The sequence below is a fragment of the Sylvia atricapilla genome, chromosome 4, assembly GCF_009819655.1.
Source record: "Sylvia atricapilla isolate bSylAtr1 chromosome 4, bSylAtr1.pri, whole genome shotgun sequence".
In the NCBI taxonomy this organism is placed as follows: Eukaryota; Metazoa; Chordata; class Aves; order Passeriformes; family Sylviidae; genus Sylvia; species Sylvia atricapilla.
The window spans coordinates 3,996,554-4,021,851 of NC_089143.1; the positions used below are offsets into that span (position 1 = coordinate 3,996,554).

Sequence of the window (25,298 nt, forward strand, 5' to 3'; positions counted from 1 at the left end):
AAAGAAAACTGTGTGAAAAAGCCTGAATGTATATGTATGCAAAATAGGAAAATATAAAGGAAATTAGCTAATTAACTACCTGAACAACTGTCAATTATTTTTCATGAAAAACAGGCTAATTATCAAAAGACTTCACAAAACAATCAAGCTGACAAAAATGCTTAGTATAAATCATATTAAAAACCCCCCAAACCCTAGAAATGAACCTTAAACTATAAATGGGAATTTTACAGTACTACCCAAACTTTTGCTTGACAAGATCAAAAATCTACATTGAAGAGATATTTACATGACTCAGACATGAAGACATATGAAATCTCAAGAAGCTAAACAGAAATAACAATATCCAAGACTCAGTAAACTGTCATAATTGGCCTTTTTAAGGCAACTGGATATCAAAAGCAGGTGAACATGCTAATTTGGTAATAGCAAAGAAGACAGCAATCGTGATTTGAAACTATAAAAAAGCAAAAGTAAAAGCAAAGTAGAAAATGGTTTCTATCATTCAAGCAGCAGATGCTACAGCCTATAACCTTGAGCAGTTCTGTGAGCTCAAAATGTCATTCCTCAGGGATTGCATAACTGTAATTACCACTTATGTTATGAACTTGATATACAAAATGTTCTGTGCAACACAGCCAAACTCTGTTAAGCTTAATGACCAGTCTTGGGGGAGTTCCTCACCTGAGATTTCGGTGGTTTAAAGTCCTTGGCCCTCTAAAAGCCCCGAGTCGCATCGGTATAAAAAAGCAGAGTCCTCAAGGTCTGTTTTCAGGTTTCTCGTGGTGTTTATTATTTGGTATCTCAGAGTTTTCTCTGCTCCCAGCCGAGGTCTGGACAGCAGCTGGGACACGAGGTGACTGCCCACGATGGGATGTTCCCTCACATTTATACAGATAACTACGTGTGGGTTATTTACTGTTTGTACCAATGCCCAGTGCCCACACTAAAGGTGTCATTTCTACTTTGCTCCAATCCACTCAACTACTTTGTGCCATCACCACCCCAAAAGATGGAGGATGAGGAAGAAGGAGAAGTACATGAGGTACCACCCAAATTCCACCATCTTGTCCCCATTTACCTCTATTCTATAAACCCTAAAACTACTGAATTTGTATCTTCTGCTGTGCTAAACTGCTGTTTTCACATCCCAGTGGTTTGCAATTCCTCTCCCATGGACTAAAATCAAATCTGGTGTTTTCCTGGGCTCTGTGCCAAGGTCTCTGAGCCCCCTGAACCAGCTCCACACCCCCCTGTCCAGGGCTCAAATTCCCTTCCTCGGGTCCCAGGCCATCCAAGGGGATGTCCTGGACTCCAACAGACCAGTTCATCTCAAATTCCAAAATTAGTTGCTTTAGATTCAGCAGCAAAGAATGAGAAAAATTAATGGAATGGCATAGTCAGGCTAAGGATTGCAACTGCTCAAGAAGAGATAATGAACTTGGGGTATTCCAGAATGGCTTTATCAGATACAATCATCAGAAGAAAGTCAAATCCTAATAGCAAATCCTATTAGATGAGAGAACAGTCTGTCCAGAGAAATCCTGCCACTTCTTTAGCACTCTGGAAGAAAAGTGTTTTCATGAAGAAGGCAGCAATGGCAAGAGGACACATCTTTTCCATGTCACTGGACTATTTTCCATAACCAAACTATTGCCAGGCCTTTTTTTGAATTTTGACAGAAGCAATCCACTCAATGCATGCATCTATTTGTTTATCTACCTCAGAATATAGAAGACTTGTGATAATCACATATAAAAATATGAGCTTCCCAGTCTGAAATGTAGTTTTCAGGTTCACTATAAAGTATCTTTTCATTTAGTTAATGGCAATCTCTCATTATTGAAAGTTGTAACAACCAAAAAAAAAAGCTATTGCATTTTATATATACAAACAGTAAAGAAGATATTATACATATATTTTTTTATAAAATCTCATAGCATTAGATAAACAGAAAACATTGGGGTTTTTCTAATTTTAACTGCTCTCATATTTACTAGAATAAGAGAACAAGGCCTAAACCAAATACCAGGTAAAGGTCTTTCTTCAGTTCTGACCATTACCTTAGCCAATAAAATGTGACCTTAAAAACACTTCTAAAAATTAAGAAAATAAATCTGAAGACCTAAACCAATATCCAAAGAACCCATTCTAATTTTACTGACTGATTTTTCCAGAGCTTGTAGAACTCAAGCAGATACAATCTGTATTTTCCATGTGGTTTCACAGGATGTGCTGTATAAATGGCTATAGAACAGAACAGAGGAAATGATCAATTATGTCACTGATCTGTCCTATGACAGCAAGGATGCCAAACAGACATCTGAGACACAAAAGTTTCAATAATCCAATCACAAAATGCTATCAGGCTGCTACAAGCATCCTTTATTTCACTTACTGCATGCACTCACTGAAGTTTTCTACATAGATTGGTTAAAGCTAGAACTGCAAGTCAATTCTGCCAAGTTTTTGCAAAACTCTGGTTAATTAGAAATAAAGGAGAGAGGAATATATATGTTTTATGGAGTTGTAAAAAAAAAAAAAAAAAAAGGCACAAAAAAAAGGAATTCTTCCAGACTTTTTTTTTTTTTTTCCCTCTACACTGTCCCCATTCTTTTCTAGGACAGAGTAGAGAAAAACACTTAGAATTGCATTTAATGAATTTTACACTTTCAGGCATGGCTTAGATCTGCTATTTCACTTCAAACCAAGAACACAAATTTTAAAGCTTTAAGCATTGCTTGAAAAAACCTGTCTCTACTGTAACAACAGTTTAAATGTCCAGTTACACAAATGCATATAAAATCTCCACTTAAAATGCATCTTCGAAGTGGCTTGAAGGCAAATCTACCATCAGGCCTGTGTTTCCCTCCACAGATTCAACATTTGCCACATCTCAAGTTTATTTAATAAAGTTTTTAAAGAGGAATTTTTAACTGGTACAACTGCCAAACACTGTCATGCATCCTGTGTCAAAAGCAAAAACGTGCAGTGCTCCACAGTCTGGAGACCAAATCCAAACTTTTCACAATTGCAAGATGAAGAAGGCTTTATGTTCAAGTTTAATGTTAAATAGAATTTCAGTGGACCAAGAGAAGAAACTTAAGTTTTAATAATCACTGTACTTTTTAAATAGTATCAGAGATCCTGAAAATGGAAGAATTTATTTCTTAGACTGTGAAATTGAATATATGCTAAACACTCCCCATTCATCATAAATCCTTCTTCCTCTTCTCCTTTTCTCTGCTCGGTCTCCCATGTTTCCTAATATTTCTTTCACTTAAATACATATGCAGAACATTGATCAGAAGAAACCAATGTTACAGATCACTGAAAACAGCACCAAGAGAGAAAGTAAGAAACTAAGTAGCATTCTTTTGATTTTTGAAGCAAGATCAAGGACAGCAGGTTTTGCTGGCTTTAGCTGTGAATGAGTGAGAATTGTTACCTTTCTGGTGAACCACCACCAGAAATTAGATGGGAAAGACATTTTAAAGTGGAAGATGCCATTCTGGCTGCAACATGGTGATAATCAATAACTGTGAATAAACACAACAAGCTCACTATGAAAACCTAAAGGAAAGCAAAAATACATGGGGCATAAACAAGGGGATAGATAGTGTCAATTTATCACAGTTCATTTAAAATAAAACAGAAAAGTACATAAAGGACTAAAGCTTCTGTCAGAAAAATTATCATATTTAATATCTGAAGCCTTAATACACAGTTGCTTCTATTTATTTAAAAAAAATCCAACTAAACAAACAATAATCCGTTCTTTATGGTCATGATGAGGACAAGAAATAACAGGCTCAAAAATGCAGGCCTTAAACACACAAAAATTTAGGGCAGATCTTTAGAAGGGGAAAGAAAAAGCCAGAAGTTGTAGAGTCACCACCAGTAAAGACTTCTGTGGGCACAAAACATACATATTTGTCAGGAATAATACAAGTATGGCTGAGTTTTGGGATAAATTATCAATTAGATTGTTCTTCCAACTCTATCTGCCACAATTGCTCCCAACTTCCATGATTTCTACACTCAGCTGGGGAAATGAGACAGGGAGACAAAGGTAAAGAACTATTATAGATACACAAATCTTGAAATCCATTAAAAATAATCAGGGCAAACTAAGAACCAGAGCCTTGCCCTGCCAGAAGAGTAAAATTACTGCAATATTTTTATATGTCATAAGCATCTTTTTTAGTAGACTGAAGCTCAACAAAATACTTCCATCTGAAGAAGGCTTGGCTATTGATCTAAACAGACACCTCCCCTGTGTCAGATTTAGCAGTAATGACAAACTACCTACAGAAAAACAGTTACTCCAATTACAGAGATTCAACCAAGCTTCTGAGTGACCCACCTGAAAGCTCAAAAATAAACATTAACTTCTGTGAGAAATGCTTTTAATATTGCAAACCCAATGTTCTCTAAGTGTTTCAGTCACAGAATCTATAATTGAAAGCCAAGCAATCTAGTTCAGAGTGAACTGATTCCTTTTACTGAGTAATTCCTGATTACTCTGAGTCCTTTAATTTTTTTAATAGTTTAGCCCACCTCAAAATTGTATAAGATACATAAAAAAGGATTTGGAACAGAAAACGCATGTCAATACAGTTACATTATCTCAAATGCTGTGGAAAGAGTCAATTATTATTTTCTCTTATTTTGCATACATTTTCCAAGAGAATAGTCCTTCTCCAGTGTCTTGTTCCTGTTTCACACTCAAGAACATTTTTTTACTTCACTTTAAATAAAGGTACTGTTCAGCACCAGAATTAAAATCACAAAAGCAGGTTTTTCAAATCTAGTTAACTTCTAAGTGTGACCTATGGGGGAAAGTTGCAACGTTGTTCTTCACCTCATTTTCAAATTTGACAGTCCAATGTTTTCTATTTATCTCCTTGTTTGTGAAAGTTGTCATGGATGAAAAGGTACAGCAAGGTGAAAGAAACACAATAGGAATGTTTGTGTGTTTTTAAGTTCACTAAGTCATTCTAAAAATAGCTTCCATGAAACCAGATGATTAATAATCTACTAATTCAAATCTATTTTCAAATAGCTCTGTAAGTTCTGGCAGATTTAATCAAATTTTAAACCAACCTTAGCACTTCTCAGTCACTTGCCAGAGAAGACAGCTTCTTTAGTTATCATTAAGAATATTTTACTGTATAGGACAATGTATTTTAGCAATTTAAGAACATGCATATTTTCTAAATACCTCTTTAATGCAGTGTTTTACAATCAACATAGAAATTTATAACAATAATTAACAGGTTCCCTGGTTATTTTCTCTGCTAGCATCAAGTCCTTCAGAAACATTGAATATCTTAACTCTGTACTCTCCTTCCTGCAAAGTCATCTCCATCTGTTCCAGGCTCATACAACTGATTTAGACACCTCTAATCATTCAGACTTCATCTATACTTTTTTATGTAGTCAACACTTAAAAAGATAAATTAAGAAAAAATAAAATCATTGTCTTCACCAAGAATACTTTCCTTCCTTAAGATTTAACTCCAATATCTCAAATTATTCTAATTTTGAAGCACTTTTCAAGTAATCAAGGTTGTTTTTTTGGTTTTGTTTTTTTTTTTTTAAATTTGATTTGGAAAGCAGTTTCTTCTCTCTAGTCCTTTAGCTCTCTTTCGGGACAACATCACACACAAAGGCACAAAGCACAGAGAAAAAAAGAAACTGAGATGTGGTTGGTGTATAAGATACACATTTCAACCCTACCACATTAGCTTTTCTCTTGCAGTGTTCACTTTGAAACAATCACTTCGTGTTCAACCATTCTTCCAATAAAAAGTGTATCAATCTTACAGCCTTTGTATAGAAAATCTTCAGTTCATTTTACACATTGAACTTCCATCACCTTTACCTGTTACCACTGTGCTTCTGGACAGTGGTGTGAACAGGAATGTCCCACAGCACAAGATTCTGCACTCTTTCAACTCACCTAATTTTCCTCAGAACAGTTTTAAAATGGGATTTCCAAACTACTTACTGTAAGTGCAAATTTCATTCTTCACATACATTATGTTTTCCTCATTATATATATTGGGTAAACTACTCCAGCTTTTAACATGAAGGTTATAGGGCAAGAAGAGTCAGACTTTAGCTCTAACATATACAACACAGACACATGCAATGTATAAAACCCTGGAAAAACACAAGGCACACTTTATTTTAAGCTTGTATTTAAAGTGAAGCAAGCACTTACAACATTGCATTCGTTTCTGTAAAGATGCAGTCATAGACAATGCTGTATCTACACAAAGCCAAGGGTTTGTCTGTGTGAGCAGTCCGTTGTGTCAAAATCAAAATATTAAACAGGAATGGAAAACTGAAGCAAAAAGATCCAGAAGACTGGGATGTGTTAGTTTAAATCAGTTTAAAAAGGAAAACACTGAATAACAAGTTTTACAGAGGAGAAATACCTGCTTGAACTGTAATACTAAAGAGGTGGATAAACAAAGAAGCATTTCCACCCTTTTACGTACCACCTCCACAGTAGGACTGGGAAACTTTCTAAAAAGTAGTTGCACACATCCATTTTAATTTGCCATTATTTACTTGTTAGGGATAGGATTTCACTTAACAGAAAGATCATTTCAGCTATCTTGGTAGCACAGCTGGCGCTCCACATGAAAGTGTCAACAAAAGTTGCAGTGCCAGCACATCACAGCAAGGGAGAATCAAGTGTCAAACATTAAACACATTTTATTAAGGAAACCTAATAAGTTAAAGTTTTGAAAAGAAGCTAATTATAGCAGCAGAAGGGCAACACATTTACTGCTTACTCATTCCAGAAAGAGTAGAAAAGACAACTCCTAGAGTGAAGGTGTTCATTTTTCACTATGATGCCCATGGGATTTATTTCAATTACCAGATAACTTATCTTGATAAGACCACAGTCAGACCATTATTTAGATACTTAAATAAGAATTTTACATACTAACTTTGGCCTTGTAAAATCATAGAATATTGTGAGTTGGAAGGGACATCATCATGATTTGGAAGGGACATTGAATCCAACTCCCAACTCCACAGAGGGCAATCTAAAAGTCAAACCATCTGCACAAAAACGTTGTCCATAAGTCTCCTGAACACCTACAGGCTTGGATCACTTCCCTGGATACCCTGTTGTGTGCCCAACCACTCTCTCAGTCAGTATTTCTTTCCTAATATCATCTCTGAACTCCCACTGAAAATTTAAGTAGATTTAAGCCACTCCTTCCACTCTTGTCACTGGGCACCAGTGGGAAGACATCCCTGTTGGTTTACATCTTTGGCCTATAAGCCTTAAGAAACTACACAGTTATCTAAAGAAAAACAAAACAAGCAAAACCCAAAAATTTTGACTGTCCTCTTTGTCTGAGCTGCTGCTTCAGAGAAAGATTTAGCTACAAAAAAACTGTTCCTTCCTTCTCCTCCACCTCCACAAAACGTAACACATATATACAGATATTTAAAATAATAACACAGATATTTAAAAAAACAAACAAACAAAAAGATGAAAAAAACTCCACAAGAAACAACACAAAAAAACCAAAATCAAACAAAAAAAAAAAAAAACACAAAACCAAAAACAAACAACCAACCAAAACAAAAAGAAAAAGAAAAACCAAACAAACAAACAAACGAACAAAAAAAACCCCAACAAACAAAAAACCACAACCACCCAAAACCAACCAATCAACCTGACCACTCCAAAACCAAAGCCCAAAAAACCCCTCCCAAAATTCCCAAACTCCACAGTTTGATTAAAAGCTAACTCCTCCCATAAACGAAGTTACAATGAAACTGTAAAGAAACACTCACTACTGGGGCTGGGTCTTTTGCACTTTCTATTCAAAAGCCTGGCCTGGAACCTCGGGTAACCTCGGCAGAGAAGTGTACCCACCTCTAGTAGCACTGAAATCTGGATAGGGCAAGTACGTGCACTACACATCTTTGCACATTTCCCTATTAAAATACAAAAGCTGGTGAAGATAAACTGTTGACATGAACCTGAATTAAAACTGCACCTTTCTCCACATCCCTCTCACCAAGAGGATCCCTCGAAGAGAACACCATCACCTACACGTACATTGAAGAGAACACCATCACCTGCACGTACATCGAAGAGAGGACCATCACCTACACCTACATCGCTTTATGGCCAGTTATTAACTCTGGGCATTTCGTTCAGCTGGCACCACAAACACAGCGTTTAACCTGGATCTCCCGAGGTCTCCTCGCCCCGTCTGCCTGCCCAGGCCCCCGTGGCCCATTGCCCAGCCCGGCTCAGGCCGGGCCCCTCTCTCTGCCCACAAGCGGCGATGTCCAGGCCCAGGGCCGGGCCCGGGCAGGTAACAGCACACCGGGATCCCGCTGCCCTGGAGACACCGCCGCCGTCACCTCCCGGGCAGGGCAGGGCAGGGCAGGACAGGACAGGGCAGGGCAGGGCAGGGCAGGGCAGGGCAGGGCAGGGCAGGGCAGGGCAGGGCAGGACAGGACAGGGCAGGGGCCGCCCGGAGCCTCCCGCCTCACCGGGCCCGCTCGGGGCTCGGAGGGACAGGGCGCGGCGGAGGCCGGCCGAGGGGCGCCGGGCGGACGAGGGCACGGCGACTCCGGACAGGGACGCAGCGCGACAGGGCAGCCCCGGCCGGGCGCGATGGCGAAAGAAGCGAACGTCTCTACCTCCTTCTTTTTCTGTCCTCCCCCGAGCTGTCCGCAGAGGAGCAGCAGCAGCAGCAGCAGCAGGGGGAGGCGGCAGCCCCCGGCCGGCAGGTGCGGCAGCCGCCGCGCTACCCCGGCACCCAGCGCCATGTTCCGCCCCCGCCGGCGGCACCTGCCGCACCGCCACGCTGAGCCGGCCCGCGCCCGGCCAATGGCAGCGCACCGCCGCGCTGAGCCGGCCCGCGCCCAGCCAATGGCAGCGCACCGCCGCGCGGTGCCTCCTGGGAAATGGAGTTCTGCGGGCCGGCGAGGGAGGTTCTGCGCGGGTGCCGCGGGCAGCGGGGGATCCCGCCCGGGATCGCTGCGGCTCATGTGCTGCCCCAGTGCTGCCTCACTGCTGCCCAATTACTGCCCCAGTGCTGCCCCACTGCTGCTCCTGTGCTGTTCCAGTGCTGCTCAACTGCTGCTCCTGTGCTGCCCAATTACTGCCCCAGTGCTGCCCTGTGCTGCCCTGTGCTGCTCCACTGGTGCTCCAGTGCTGCCTCACTGCTTCTCCATTGCTTCTCCACTGCTGCTCCACTGCTGCTCCCAGCTCTCGGCTGCCTGCATCCCACAGTGAATGGAGACTGTAAAACCAAACAACACAAAACACACACAAAAAAAACCCCATTAAAATCTGACCCAAACTATAAAGACTTCTTATATGCATGACTTCATACACGTTTATGCGCACACAAAGCTGTCCTTGCAGAAAATAGTATTAATGCAATATGCTGATACAATTAATTCCAATTTAATTCCCAGAGTATTAACTGTGCAGCTCTAAACTGATGTTCTGATTCGTGATACAGTCCTCAAATCAGTGATTGTGTATTTCTTTGAAGTGCACACTGCAGTGCACAGCATAGGTAATGTTAAATTAATGAGCACATACTTCTCTTTTTTTCCCCCTAGAACTCCAAGTACACTCTTTATGCTACATTAGTTACTTACACACAGCTGTGCTGAAGACTCAGAAAGTAGAACTATTTATTTTTTGGAGATCTTACTGTATCACTAGAAGTTTTTATGCATTTTAAAATAAACCACCACAATGAAGGACAAAGCTGAGGCCCCAAGAACGTATTTGAAGGTATCTCCTTTTTTTGGGCAGAGAATTTTTAGGCATCATTATCATAATATCAGATGCTACCCTGATGCCACAGCAGACATCTGGGCACTGAGCAGTTAAAACATTAAATAGAACTTTTTTTTCTCTTTGGTTTCATTTGCAACACATCTTTCAGAAGTTACACCTATCCCTAGGGAGTAGTAGAATGTGTTCAAATAATCTATCAAACACTTAAAAAGTTCAAGAGAGTTCAGACCATTTGTTGTCCACATCCATCAGATTCTGACTATTGTTAGGCAATAACACTAACCATAAAATGGTATGCAACCATGACATTGGATTACAGAGATTCTAAGACATCTGCTCTAAAGAGACAGGATATATGTATTGATCAGAACTGTGTGATTTTAAAAATAATTTTTTTCCTTGTCTTTACTTAGGTAGGAGATAAAAATTAAATGGAAACTTTGCACTGGAACAAGAGAGGCGTATGCTAATTAGTGTGCTAAAAAATAACATTTCATTAGAAAATCTCAGGCCACTCTTGCTAAATCCAGAGGGTGATTTCATTGGCACCTTGTTTGAAAAACTCTTGTTATCCTCCTGAGCCTAATAAACCCTGGACCTTTCACATGGTCACTGTATGAAAAGAGCATTAAAACTACTGAGAACATGAAAGTGACTGGGAGCTCTTCATTCCTTGAAAAGATTACAAAACTCATTTGACACAAATCAATTCTGTCAAATTTCTTACATTTATTTTTAATCAATAATCTCAGTTTTCCATCACCTGAATCCCACACCTTAAGCAGGAAACAGCACCACGGATAGTTTTGTTTTGCGTTATGTCTTTTTCTATTCAGAGTTTCATATAGACCAGAATTTTCCCAGCCTGGCTGTTTTTTTCTAGCTCACTAGATAAAGAAGTCTTCACACAATTGATGCAGTAACCAAGGATGTACTTGCATACAAGAAGTGACCCAGGGAACCTGTAACTCCAAAGTATTTTTATTTTTCCCACATGTATAATGCTCTGAGGTTATCTGGAGTCTGTGCTGATAGAACCAACCTCCCAGATTCTGTGTGCACCCACAGGTGCTGCACCATGGTGTGTGTATGAACTTGGATCTGGGAAGGGAGGCCTTAAGTAAAAGGAAGACATCTCTTTATTCTTTCCTCAAGGAATGACAGAGAAACTAGTATAAGCCACTAAAGAAGTGCAGTGCCACAGAAGGGGAGATTAATGTTGAAGGATTACATGAAATCTGACTGGTTTACATCTGCAGTGTTACTGTTAACAGAGTAATGAGGGGAATGAGTGGTCTTCCCTTAGAAAATAGAACATTTTTGGGTGCTGAGATGCCGATGCAATGCAAATGACCTCGGGACAACAATGGAAGTACATTTGGGTAAAAGCCTTCTAAGGAAAAAATGTGACTTATACCCATCTTGTGAACTTAAATTTTCCTGTGAGATGTGTTAAATGGTAGTGTTTAACAGCCTCCTGTGAGGTGGAAGACTGACTTTCTTAGTGTCACACAAGACCTCCAAAGATGTGATAGAATAACCAGAGAAGAGCTGTGGGAATTGCCTGGAGGGGTTATCAGAGCTAAAACAAAAGCAGTGTGAGGCTCAGGTAGCAGAGACAGGATGGGTGCAGGAGCAGGCAATGGTACCTAAACCAGGGTACCTAAAACAACAGCAAATGAAAAGAAGGTGCAGTAGTGAGCAGGTGCCCCATATGTGGCTCTGGAGACAAGAGTGTTGTGAAGGGAGAATGAAATGAGAAGCAGCTAACATGAACGTGACGAGTCAACAGGTAACTAACTCAGATCGGACCTTGCGATCCAGAAACATTTTAAAAAATGTTTAAAAAATGTTTTTTAAAAATGTCCAGAAAAGTTTTAAAGGCTGAAAATAACTGCATGAAAGGGAAACATTAGCCTAACACTTCCCTAGGGGGGAAAAATAAAAAAAAATAAATAAAAAATTTTAATTGTTTAAAAGCATTTCAGTAATGCTTTAAAAATTAGTTTTTTCTATCTTATGTGCATATTTTTTGTCTTTTTTTTTTAATAAGAATATTTAGTTATTTATTCATGAGTGAAAAGGATCAGCTCTCACAGAACGAAGTTTAATATAAAGATCCAAAAGTTTATAAGTGGAACTCAAGGCAGCACTTTTTTTTTTCATTTAAAGTAATCTCCTTAAATTTAAATCTGACCTTTGTTATAGCAAATCAAGTCCTGACAGAAGACTTAAAGGAATTAGAGTCAGCCATACTCAGATATATATAAAAAAAGTTACTGCTCTGATTGTCAGCTATTGTCATTTTCCAAATTTAATTTGAAAAAATTTCCACTGCCCTACAAATATTTTCTGCAGCAGTAAAGCATTAAAAGCTCCAAAATGACAAACTTATTCAGGCGTTTTGATTTTTACGAAGCCCATCTATGGGATATACAGTAGCAGCCTGGCCCAATGAAAGAAATGTCACATGAAGCTTATAAGCTGCAGCTTCATGGAAAGAGGAATTGCATTTGTCAAGTACAAGCTTAACATTTAACTGATGTGAAATGATAGAGTTTGATCATTTTACTGAGCTATGATGAACCATATTAGCTCTGGGAATGCTCATGTGTTTCCTTAAAACTAACAACGCTAAAATATTTTTATGCTTTTCATTGAAGTTGCTAGAATATGAAAAAAAAATATATAACTTAATCGTGACCTGGGATCAAAATAAATAATGTGTCAGAACTTTCTGCAAGAAATTCAGACTTCTGTTCTAATTCTTGCATCTGAAATTTGTAGAGATAATAGGCTTGCAAAGTGATTCAAGTTAGTATAATCCTACTCTTTAGGAGATAGGTGTGATGTGCAAGTGATGATACAGACAGTGTCAAAGGTGGTACTAAGGGTTTCTTCAAGCGAATATACTGCAAACTTCTGGACAAACACACTTTCTTAAATGACCATACAAAAGTAATAAAAGATTTTCCTTAACAGTCACGAGTCAGAAGTTGCAAACTTTAATGTTGAAAAATGGATTTACTCTTACAATAAAATTTAAAGATATGGTCTTTTGGCTGTCAACCTTCAGAGAGCCCTTTTTCATTCAAGCCCCATTGATCTCTCGCTACCCAATGAGCCACATCACATCCAAGTCAAGTCTGAAGGGTGCTGTACTGAGTTATACGTTCTCTCTCTGCTGTTGGAGATGAAGCATGCAAAAGAAAACTTAAGAGAGGCTGAGAGATGCTGCCTCTCAGAGAGGGAAGTTGCCATTAATCAGTTGCTGTGGTTAATAGGAATATTACTCCTCACAGGTGTGCATTTCAGGGCACTGAGGCTCTAGAGTTTTGGCATTGCACAGATCTTGATGCATGCCATTAGAAAAAAAACCTGCTCGTGCATATGGTTGGCAGTAGTGTAGCAATTGCTGATTTCTGTTCTGAACTTTGTTTGCTCTCAATAAATACAATAAAACTGCCATCCCAGCTTATCAGTCTGTGGAATGACCTATTTCACCCCTCCTTTTTCTGAGAGGGGAGTGGAGGGTGAGGGGAGAGAGAAGAAAAAGAAAGAAAAAGAGAGGGAAAAAGAGAGGGAAAAAGAGAAGGGAAGGGAAGGGAAGGGAAGGGAAGGGAAGGGAAGGGAAGGGAAGGGAAGGGAAGGGAAGGGAAGGGAAGGGAAGGGAAGGGAAGGGAAGGGAAGGGAAGGGAAGGGAAGGGAAGGGAAGGGAAGGGAAGGGAAGGGAAGGGAAGGGAAGGGAAGGGAAGGGAAGGGAAGGGAAGGGAAGGGAAGGGAAGGGAAGGGAATGGAAGGGAAGGTAAGGGAAGGGAAGGGAAGGGAAGGAAGGGAAGGGAAAAGAAAAGAAAAGAAAAGAAAAGAAAAGAAAAGAAAAGAAAAGAAAAGAAAAGAAAAGAAAAGAAAAGAAAAGAAAAGAAAAGAAAAAAAAGAAAAGAAAAGAAAAGAAAAGAAAAGAAAAGAAAAGAAAAGAAGGAAGTTGCTCAGGATGGTAATACTGAAAAATACCATCCTAAATTGAAACCAGACTAACAGATTTTTTTCATGTTTTGTTCCTGAACAAGACAACTCAATATCTTCCTTAAGAATACAGCTATAGTACTTGCAAGAAAGCACTACTGCATTTGCTTTTGCAAATAAATTTAATAGCATGCTTTATACCCTTATATAAAAGATAAGCACTATGAAGTCAGATTGACTAGAAAAGCTCATACCAATTTCACTACCAACTTCACTATTTTTCATTGCATTTAATTTTAGTAAACTTTTTATTTGTGTATACAATTCTACTGATGTAAATATTTCTATCATCCTATTTTACTGGCTTTAACGAAGATTCCAAGAAATATTATACAAATAATTAATAGTTGGAACATTTTCAACATGAAATAATTTACATCTGCACCAACACACCATACATTTGAAATTTTTTGTTGTTTGTAAACTTTCCTTTTGTTTTGTTCATAAATTAATTTCATAATATTATGATGAATGCATTGAAAGTTATCTTGGATAAACAGACATATACAGAGTAGAATAATCCATATATTCAGGGGAACTAAAAGAACAATCTAAGCATAACCAAGAATTTTCTTAGGCTATATATTATATTTAAAGACTTAATACGTGGATGTATACTTAAGGTACCTATCATGTCATGCTTGTTTTACCATTATCACAGTGAATGAAAAAAATTTGCACTCTTTATTAAGTGCTTTAATGTGAATTTTAGATTGAATCATCTCTCCCAATTAGGGGGTATTCAAAAATATGAAATGCAAGTGTTCTTTAGTTCTATATTAATATGAGGGCTTAATCACAATTTAGGGTTTATAAGCATGAAAAGGATAGAATATCCTGAAAAATTAATCCCAGAAGTCTCATTAACCTAATCATCACAAATTATATTCTCCCTCAGTACTATATTTTCTAGTACACATAGAAATATAAGTAGTGTAATTTATAGTTAGTCCAATAGACAATCTGCTTTCTGTGTTACTGTGCTGTTACTGCCTCAAGTACCATGAGGTGTGTTAGTGTCTGTTGACCTTTTTGGATGATTTTTTTTTTTGAAAAGACACTTATCAGAGCCAAGTCAGCACTGTAGTGTAAGAACATATGCAGGCTGAAAATGTAAAATATATTAAACTTTGGGTTTTAAACTTGGCTGGATGCCATTGTCATTGCCCTCCACAACTGTAGCAAACAGCTCATAGGTCAAAATAAGAACAGGAAAAGATTATTCACCAGTTCCTATCATAAGCAAAACAGACCAGACTTAGGGAAATTAGTTCAATTTATTACCAATCCAATCAGAATAAAGTAATGAGAAATAAAACCAACTCTTAAAAATACTTCCCTGCCATCTCTCTCTTCTTCTTGGGCTCAACTGCACTCCTGAATTCTCTGCCTCTTCCCTCCAGTGTCACAGGGGGACAGGGAATAGGGGCTGCAGTCAGATCAGCACATGTCTGCTGCTCCTTCCTCCCCTCTGCCTCCCTCCTCCCTCTCACACTATTCCCCTGCTTCAGCACAGGAACCCTCCCATAGGAGACCATCTTCTACCAATTTCTCAGTTAATCACAACCTGCTCCAGTGTGGTTCCCTCCCATGTGGCCACAAGTTCCTGCCAGCAAACTGTTAGCGAGGAAGACACATAATCATGGATGATTACGTGGGTGCTTTATTGGTAAGAGCTCTGGGAGTCGGGGTACAGACCCAAATCCAACTCCAATGAGGGTCCAAGAAGGCCCAAATATTATACCCCTCCGTTACACAACTCTATGTTAAACATTAATCTCCATTGTTCTATTGTATACACCCAACATGAATTTTGGTAAATATCTTCCCTTGTGATTCTCACAATTCTGGTTTAAGGTAATAATCACATTCAGCTACCAACATTCGTTACAATTATATCATCTATTATATGACGATTAGGTACAGTTTCACCTGACCTAGTAGAGAATAGCTTTATTTCTAAAATACATAACCCTAAGTACAAATCATCCCAATCCTTCCTCTTCCCCCTGATTACCCAGGCAAAGTTATACTTGATTTGGTTGGAACAATAAAAGCAACATCCTGGTTGCAGTGAAGCTGAGGTTCTATTCCCAGCTTTGTGGCCACAGAAATTATTAACCTTATCTTAACAAAACCTGCACAACTACAGACTCCTCTCCCCATGGGTCTGCAGGTCCTGGCAGGATCTTGCTTCTTTGGGCATCCACCTGCTGTGGCAAGGGTTCCTCCAGGGGCTGCAGGTGGATCTCTGCTCCACCGTGGATTTCCGTGGGCTGCAGGAGCACAGCTGCCTCACCATGGTTTGTCTGTTCCCAGATGAAAATATAAATCAGAAAAAAAAAAGTCATACTTGGTTTGAAAGCCATTTAAAAATCAGCTTACACAAAATGTCTTCAATCTGTGTTAGGTTCTATGGGGACAATCTTCCAGCTAATTATTTAATACATATCCATATAAATGTAAGTACCCAGAGCAAAGAGATTCAGCTCTGGATTAGGAAATGCAAATCAGCTTCAGGAATACCAGCAGCAAAGCTAACAAGAGATTAGCATAGAAGCTGCAAAGCTAACAGGGGATTACCTTTCAGAAGAGCTTACTAGTTTATCATCATGAACAAAAAAAAATGTAACAAAAAGGATGAGGACAAGAATAACTATGAAGAAAAACATTCAGAGTAAAATTACTAAACTGCTCCTGCAGTGAATACATGGCACTATATTTCTAAGCACAAGCCTGAACATACTCTTCACATTAGACCTTCCACCTCCAAGCAGGTGCAAATCAAGGGTGCTTTTTAAAGCAAGGTACTTTAAATTAATTTCAAAGTCTCACCGATATTATTCAGCAGCTGAGTTTCAAGCATGTTTCTGTCTAAAGGTAGTTGGACTCTCATTGTAAACAGGTAAAATGGATTTGCCTTAGAAAATCTAAGGACAGTAGGGCAGAGACCTTGTCTGCTTGGCTGATTCTTCTTCTGTTTCCAGCACACACACACAAACACACACACTTATGAGTATAAACCAAAATGACACATCAGTTGGAAAAAGGATGCACTGTTGAGAGGCACTAAGCACAAGAAATTAGATTTGTAGAAATAACAGCCCATATAAATAAAATGTTAGAGCAGTGATGTCCTAGGGAACGCTGGAAATTGCATCAGTGCAACTGAAAGTTGTCCTGAAATGTGGAAAATGGCACCCAGTTTATTTTGTCCATAGAATAACAGAATTGCATCGGTTATTTCACAATACTTAGTACTATTTAATATGTTTCTACTATAATTATGTCTCACTTAAAAAACCCCAAGCTTAATATGCTGAACTCTACTATCTATCTACATGGCAAGTTTGAAAAGACTGAAAAAGCTGGATTCAGTTCAGCTGGGGTCTCATCTGAAATCATTATCGAGGTTTTTCTTGTAAGTTGGATGCTTCAGCTCTGTGTTCTGCTTCAATGGAAGCAAGCATTTGCTTTTCATTACCTCTGTTCCATAGACTGAGCAACAGACACCTTCCTGAAAAGAACTTTGGAATTCATTGGTTTTGAGAATTTGAGATATACCCAACCTAACTCTCATACTCTTACCTGCCCTGGTTTTCTATTCAGTTATTGGTTTGATCTGCTTTTTGGAATTTTTACTGTGAATAATTACATGGTTTCCATTCTGGAATTAACAGGAAAGTTATAACACATAAGGGATCTGAAAAATAATTGCAGTGAACTTCACGTCCTTTCCAAACCAACAACAAAACTGCAGCCCCTTAGAAAGTTAAAGACTGCAAGAAATACCTCCATACACTAAAAAATGAATTAGGAAGCCTTCTATTTTTAAAGCTGGGAATATAGCTAAAGCATAATAAAAAAATTATGAATATCCTCATTTGTTACAGCCTGTCCCTACCACAGTGGATACGTATGGAACATTGTACATATTCATTTCTGTCTAAACCAACTATTTTATTCTTAGCTGCATGAGGAGTTCACTTACTTGATATCTGTTGTGAAGGGCACAGAAATTTTTAAACACTTAAAGTATATAAATTTCAAGGTCTTGATCCCAGTCTTGTCTTTAGACTGCAGCCAAAGCAGGTAGTGCACCATGCTGTATCCCATTTAGTAAAATTAATGTGTGCATCTCTGATCATCTTGACAAAATCCACATTGAAGCTCTTCAAAAGTATTGCAATGAATCATATCTGCTACAGATGAATAGGATATTGAAGTTAATCTGTGAGCCTAGTTCTCCAAAGACGTTCAAAACAATGCAAAAGGATAATCGTTTACCATTCCTATTTAGTAGGCTGTTGTTACGTTGAAACTGGACAAGTGTAAATTAAAATTATCTACAAAAATTTACTTGAGATGCTAGATTAATTAAATGTTCCAATTTAATTATGCTGACATAATATTTGTGACATGCATATTGCACAGTATTTCATTTTTGAAGGGATAAGTCAGTCTCAAACCGTTCATTGTTGAAACCCTACCATTATTATTCCTGAGTTGAACAGAAGAGGTTTTTTTGTGATGGTGTCCCAGCTGAATGGTGCAGGTTGAGGAGGAGACCTTCCCTCTGCTGCTGTAGCCTTCAAGACGAGTGTGCCTGTATATTTTTCCCAGAATTCTCTGCTTATTATTACTAAAACATAAAATAGTACCTGCAACTTCTGAATTGCAGTGTTACCTTTAACATATAAATATATAATCTTTAATTAAAAAAAAAAAAAAAAAGACATTGAATTTCCTGTGGAACATGTGAAGTTGCTGCAACTGTCCTTATGGCAGTTCTGTGGGATGTAAACATCTTAATATTGTGTGTTTTACTGAGAGTCTCCTAAGATTCTGGGAAAACAATTTCAGGTTGATGCCAATTGAGCCTCCAATACCAAAATCGCCTGATTGTATTTAACTGTCATGTATCTGCTAAAATTACTACCCTCTACCACTATAGTCGCAGAATATGGTATCAGCAATACCAGAAAACAGCAGTTATTTAAGAGAAAGCTGAAGATTTGGCTTTTTATTCTCCTTAACATATGGTTAGTGAAGATTTCAGAGTCTCTTTTCAGAGTTTGAAGTCTCCTATATGCTACTAAATAGTCTTGACTTAAATAAAGCTGTGAGTACTTTGCATGTTATGCTCTGAGTGTTCAAGTTCATCTTCCTCCCACCTCTTTGCCCTCCCTCATGAGATTCCTGAAAAATAGAGTCAATAATGCCACTGATTGTATGTTCTGGAAATTTCTTCCACCTACACAGTATTTGTAAAAGACTCACAATTTTTCTTCCATTATTAAAAATACAATAAGCATTTGCTTGTGTTGGAAAGACTATAATTTCTGCCTGAACCTTCAGGTTCAACTGGGTAGTTTAGACTCTTTAGGAAAGAACAAGGGCACCTGTGATCTTATGACTTTTGACAAGGAGCTTGAAGTATCTTACTAAGCCTCAGTAACTTACTGCAGTATGAGCAGTTAGATGGGCAAATTCAGAAACAGCCTTTAAAAATGTCATTCTCATGCTTGCTGGTTTGTGGAGCAAGATAAAATACTGAGCCTAGGGTGTTTACTAGATCTGAATGCTGGTTTTTTTTTTTTTTTTTTTTTTTTTTTTTTTTTTTTTTTTTTCTTTAGACAGAGTAATATTCTCTTAAATTGCTCTTGAATTAAAGTTAATATTCTGACCTTTAACAAATCCAAATGGATATGCAAGAAAAAAGGAACGAGTGCTTCTCTCTAGTAGCAACTTGGACAATGATTACTAGATCTTCAAGAAAAGCAGCACTTTTAGATATTAACAATGCTAAATCCAAATGTATATGCAAGAAAACAAATCCAAATGTTTATGCAAGAAAAAAGGAACATGTATGAGGGCTTCTCTCCAGCAGCAACTTGGACAATGCTTATTAGGTCTTCAAAAAAGGCAGCTCTTTTAGACATTAACAATGCTGAATACAAATCTCCCACATACACATGATCTCATTTGACTAGCTACACATAATGGACTTAAGAAGTGTTTTTATTATGCTTTTTTTTTTTTTTTTTCCTTGCAGACGATTAAAGTTGAGTGATTTTTTTTTGTTTGTTTTGTTTGTTGGGTTTGGTTTTCAGCTTGTTCGTTTTACCACACATGACAATGGATTGGAGGTAATTAGTGTTAGATTGTAATGGTACAACCTGAGTTCACTAGATCAGGTACATGGTACATCTCCAGGTGCACAGAGCAGTGCAGGCACTTTAGTTCCTTGGTGCCACTGACACTTTTTCCTGAGACCTGCTTTGAAAAAGTCAGGGGCAACTCATTACTCAAAAATAACGCATTGGCAAGGTAACATACTTAAGCTCTGTGCCTATTACCACCCACACAGACACATATCTTAATCTACACTTGCTTCATAGTGTGGGTTTTGTTCTTCAACACCTGTGCTATTGAACAAACTTTGGGTGAGACTGAGATGGTGGAAGATGTCTTTGCTACAGACTTTTTATCCAATTTCTTGCTATGCCATCTAAACCTCAGTGTGTCAGAATTCTGAAAGGTGAGGCTTTTCTGTTGGTACTTCCCGAATTTGCATGCTTGTTTCAATTTGCAATCCCAGTGATCTCTTGGTATGTTTTTATTTGAATGTTTCACATTAAAAATGCAAAAATATAAAAGTACAACCATCTGCTTTCTAGATCTATTTACTTACTTCTTGAACACATTTTGCTAAAGCTTGTGGTGAAACAGGCACACACATGCTACATTTGCACATTGGTTTTCTTCATAAGTTTTTTTCTTTTATTTTTTCCTGATTGTTGAAATATTCTGTTAAATATTGCAATACAGAGCATAACACAAGAGGAAAAAAGCAACACTGTGTGGTTTTCTGTGTTCAGAAACTGTTGATAAGGAGGTTAAAAGAAAGAAGAATAGGCAATTTTCATCCCAAAGTTGCACATTAAAAAAACTGGGATGACAGCCATAAAATGGTCAATGTCCCAACAGTGACATCGAGGCAAGTGACAATGACAGTGGTTCCAAAATTCATCAAAATGTTTGTGGTTTTTAATTATTGTGGATATTATGTATCTACATATAATCCATGTATCTACATGCGTTACATTCAGGTTTTGAGTAAATTGTTTTATGTGAGCATTGGTAACTCTAAATCTAATAAATTTGGTCTTTTGACAGGTTGTTTTTTTTTCCATACAGCTACATGTTTAACAATTTAAGTAGCTTTAACAAAGTAGATCTAGAACAGCTACATCTCATGTGACAGAATAATAGAGAGTCATCAAATCATAATGGTTCTGGTTGTGTTTTGCTGAGAGCAGCAAAATACTATTATTGAGCATTTTTCTCACTGTTCTAGCATGAAAAAAACCTCCTTAGACATACTGCTGACAAAACTTGGAGACTGCTTTGTTGCTATCTGTTACATTCACCAATCTTGTTGAATCACTTAGATTACATAGCAGGCATAAGATATTCAAGAACACAATGTTTTAAACATTTATTAAAAAAAGAAAAAAAAAAAATCAGTCCTTGGTCATGGACCAGGGAATCCCAAAATGGATTTACAAGAGAAAAACTGTTCACAGTAACCTCAGCATAACCTGATCCTTGGCTGTAAACAATGAAATGGGGACTTAATCTCTCAGGATGGTGTGGCTGACTGCATTGTTGGAATACTGCATATTCTACTGCTTTTCATGTTTAACAAATTGGAGAAGGCAGAGAAAAGAATCAAAAATCACTGAGTGCTGAGAAAATGCCTTGGAGGAAGAGACTTAAAAACCTAATCTGTTTAGCATGTCAAAAAGAAGATTGAAGGGTGGCTTGACAAAATGCATAAGTATTTCCTTGAGGAGCAGATACCTGGCATTAAAGATCGTTCTATTTTAGCAAAGAAAAGCTTTAATAAACCATAATAACTAGAATCCAGACACGGTCAAGGTAGGAAGAGGACGTGAATTTTTTAAAAGAAGGATGTTTGTGCACTGACTCAAACTGATAGACAGAGAAAGAATCTATCTGTTGATTTTTGGTACAAGACCAAATATACTTTTAAAAAAATAAACAGTTGGCATCAACTGGCTGAAATTCAGTGGTAGATGTCATAGATAAGGTCACAGTAGATGACATAATACTCCCTTCTGGCCTGAAATACAAGTAAAAGTACCTGTATGAATATTAAGTATGAGAGCTACAAAGCAGAACCACATTTGCATTCACCAGTGTGTTTCAGGGTAGACACTAATAATTAGTTTCATTAGTAGATACTAATAATATGCATCTACATCTTTGAGAGTTGATCTCTACAATCAGGTGTCTGAGTAGAGCATTATTGCAAACAAAGCTATTTAATTCATGTAGTATACCCAGCTCAAACAATGGTATACATATTAATTAATTTGCAGTCTTGATGTGGTGAGGACAAAATCTGAGCAACAATAACCCAACACAGACAAATATGGTTCTGCTCCTGTCCCGACATGAGCAATTCACTTGTATCCTTCCCCAAGTGACCAAGCAGATAACCAACCAGTGGGTGAGGTTCTAGCACACATATTCTGTCTACTGATATGGTTGCTCCTACTCCTTATGCACATCTCAGAGGAATCTATTGTATGTAGAGGGCCAAGTCCTTTGGAAAGGAACTTCGTGCAGTTATTTGGGAGCCCAGAGATACTAAACAGAGTATGAGTGACTGTACTAGAGTGTGGACAGATCAGGAGGCTGGCATCAGCAATGCCTGGCTCCCACCTAACCCACCATGTCACTTATCCTTCACCACAAAAGCAGGCCAAATTAATCAATGGTAATCAGACTAAACTATCCAAAACCTGAGTTTAAGGGCTGCATATTAATATCAGTCCTTCTTCTTGCTTAGGTAAATCAACTCTGTGGTGTTCTTTTGCCTCTAATTTTCATTCATGTGTTAACATGTAAGAATTGGTATAACTACTTGTGCGATTTAGCCATATAAACGATAAGAAAGTCAAAATCCTTAGCAAAACCTGGATTTTGGTTTGGGTTTTGTTTCTTTGGGGTTTTTTGTTTGTTTGTTTTTTGGTTTTTTTTTGTAGTAGTAGACACTAGAACATTGACTGGGTATCTTACCTTGTACTATCCTGTAATACTGGTACATAGAGACTAGGAAAGAATATTTGAAATATTTGCCAACTGTATGAAAATTGAGGTGGGTTTTGATCCCAATTGTAATTAATGCAAAACAGTCTTAAGCTTGTTTACATATTTTCTCAATGAGTAAAGGCTAATTCTGTGAATAGAGTGCATTATACTATGCAGAGAAAATAACTAGTGCAACAAAATTCATATGGTAATATTTTTCTCTACGGCCAAACCTAAAACCTCAGGTGGACTATTAAGTCCTAATACCCAGAAAAAGTTTTTTCATTAATAGATTTGTCTGATATAAAGTTAGAACTTCCAGGAACACCCAAATATGGGAGGACAGAGATAGTACTGAAGAAAATCTTTCCCCCAATACATTGCAGATGTGTTAATTACCAAGAGTGGGAACAGCCTTGCCCTCTCAGCTATGGGTGTGATAAAAGAGGTGGTTAGGGGTTAGTTGGAGTCTGCTGGCCCTGCTGTGAGGAGGAAGGGACAGGAGGTTGGGCAAGGGGCAGAAAGGGTAAGATGCTATGTGAGAGACAGGAAGGAGTGAGCTGTAGCTGCAGGAGGAGAGAAGGAAAAAGAGCCAGAGCTGTGTGGAACTGCCCATGGGAGGCTGCGCAGAAAAGGTATAAGAGACTCTTAGATAACAGGGTGCTAATGCTTAAAGCCTTCTTTGGTGTCAGTTGTACTTCCTCTGTCACAAAAATATATACCTAGTGGTTATAATGGGTTTAAAACCCTGTGTAATTAACAGAATTTTTTTGGGGCAACTATTTATTGCTACAGCACAGCAATCCTGAATAAAGAATAGAACTGGTAACCATATAGTTAAGAAGTCCTGTACAGAAAAAGGAAATATAAAAAATTGCAGTGTCAGTATCTGCAAAACAAAATACGAAGGCAAGGCCATAAAATTTTTTATTAAGAACGTATGTTACATAGTGCATTAATAGTAATTGAGTTTATTTGAATGACTTTTAAAACATTTCATTGAAGTATTTGATGTGTGCAAGTTTAAAGCACAAGCTGACAATTGTTAGAGGAGTTATTTAAAGGTACACATGATAAATAGGTATCCATATGTCTGCATGGTGAGGTCCAGAACATTTTGATATCAGAAGGAAGTGTAAGACTTCATAAGTAGATTTTGATGAGACACTCCATGACTAGAATTGAAGGGCTCATAATCAATATCTAAATTACGTGTTAATGACTAAGCTTAAAGACTTTGCAGTTCAGAAACTGATGGATTTGCCCTTGGAAATAAGTTGAGACATTGCTTAGTTTGGTTCCAGAGGTAATTACTATTAACTTGGGTTTTTTCTCAGCAATGCCTCAAGGGCAATTGAGTAAATCAAGTCTGTTTTGATAATTTGCATGCAGGGTACCTTCCTAATTTTATTTAACCATAAAGCCAAGGCACTTGATTGCTGCTTGGGTAATTGATCTCCAAAGTGCATCACCTATGTTCTCTCCTCTACATATTTCAAGTTGACATAGATGGCTTATAAGAAGCATTCCACTTCTCTCCCTTTACTTTTGGGGCAGTCTCACAATTCTTGACATGTAGAAAAGGAGAAATCCCTGTGATCCACCAAGTCCAAAGACTACAATTAGACAATATCCTTATTCAAGCCTTAGAGTCTCTAAATGAAGACAAAAAGTTGATTCCCTTTTTTCTCTACACACATCTGCATAATTTCTGGGTAGAGTATGAACCCTTGTGAGATAGTATTGTCCTGGGTTGTAGTTTAGGATGTATTCTATCACCATCTTCAGTCAATGGCCCATCAATGCCTTCTGCATGACTCACAGATAACTCCCTCCGGCTGTTATCTCTCTTTAATGGGCCATCAAGGACCTCCTGGATGACTCAGCATCCCATTGGGAGATGCTCTGCCCACGGGGAGGAGCCAAGCATTCTCCCCTGGATATAAGCTGGGATTTGGGACAGTAGAAGCAGTCCTTACCCACTGGATTTCCAGAGGACTGGAGCTCCCAGACCTTTCTATGGGATCACTGCTTTGGGAAGACCACCTCACCTGGACTGCTTCCATCACCCTGCTCAGGTTGAGTTCTGACTCTGTCAGTGGTTTTTCTTTTTGTATTGTTGCATTTATTTTATTTTATTTTATTTTTTCTTCTCATTAAATTGTATTTCTGACTTGGAGCCTCTCACTTGGTTTGTTTTCAAACCACAACAAGTATGCATCTTTATTGCAAGAAGCCATCCTTCCTGGCTTAGCAGCACCTTTGAAGGTACTTGCCAGTGGCAAAAGGAGTTGTAGCTCTCAAAGAATGATCACAATGTAATTGCCAGTGAGCGTGCTGGGGC

The 25,298-nt window shown here is 38.2% G+C and overlaps 1 protein-coding gene across 2 annotated transcripts in view; it reads right to left on the minus strand.

Annotated features, from left to right (window-relative positions):
* The window catches only part of TUSC3 (tumor suppressor candidate 3), a 109,817-nt gene extending 100,984 nt beyond the window's left edge, over window positions 1–8,833 (minus strand). For both annotated transcript variants that reach the window (XM_066316774.1, XM_066316775.1), the window contains exon 1: window positions 8,692–8,833. In XM_066316774.1, coding sequence (XP_066172871.1) covers window positions 8,692–8,820 — 129 coding nt within the window. In that variant the 5' untranslated portion in view covers window positions 8,821–8,833. The remainder of the gene's footprint in view (window positions 1–8,691) is intronic.
* Window positions 8,834–25,298: the final 16,465 nt, after the last annotated feature.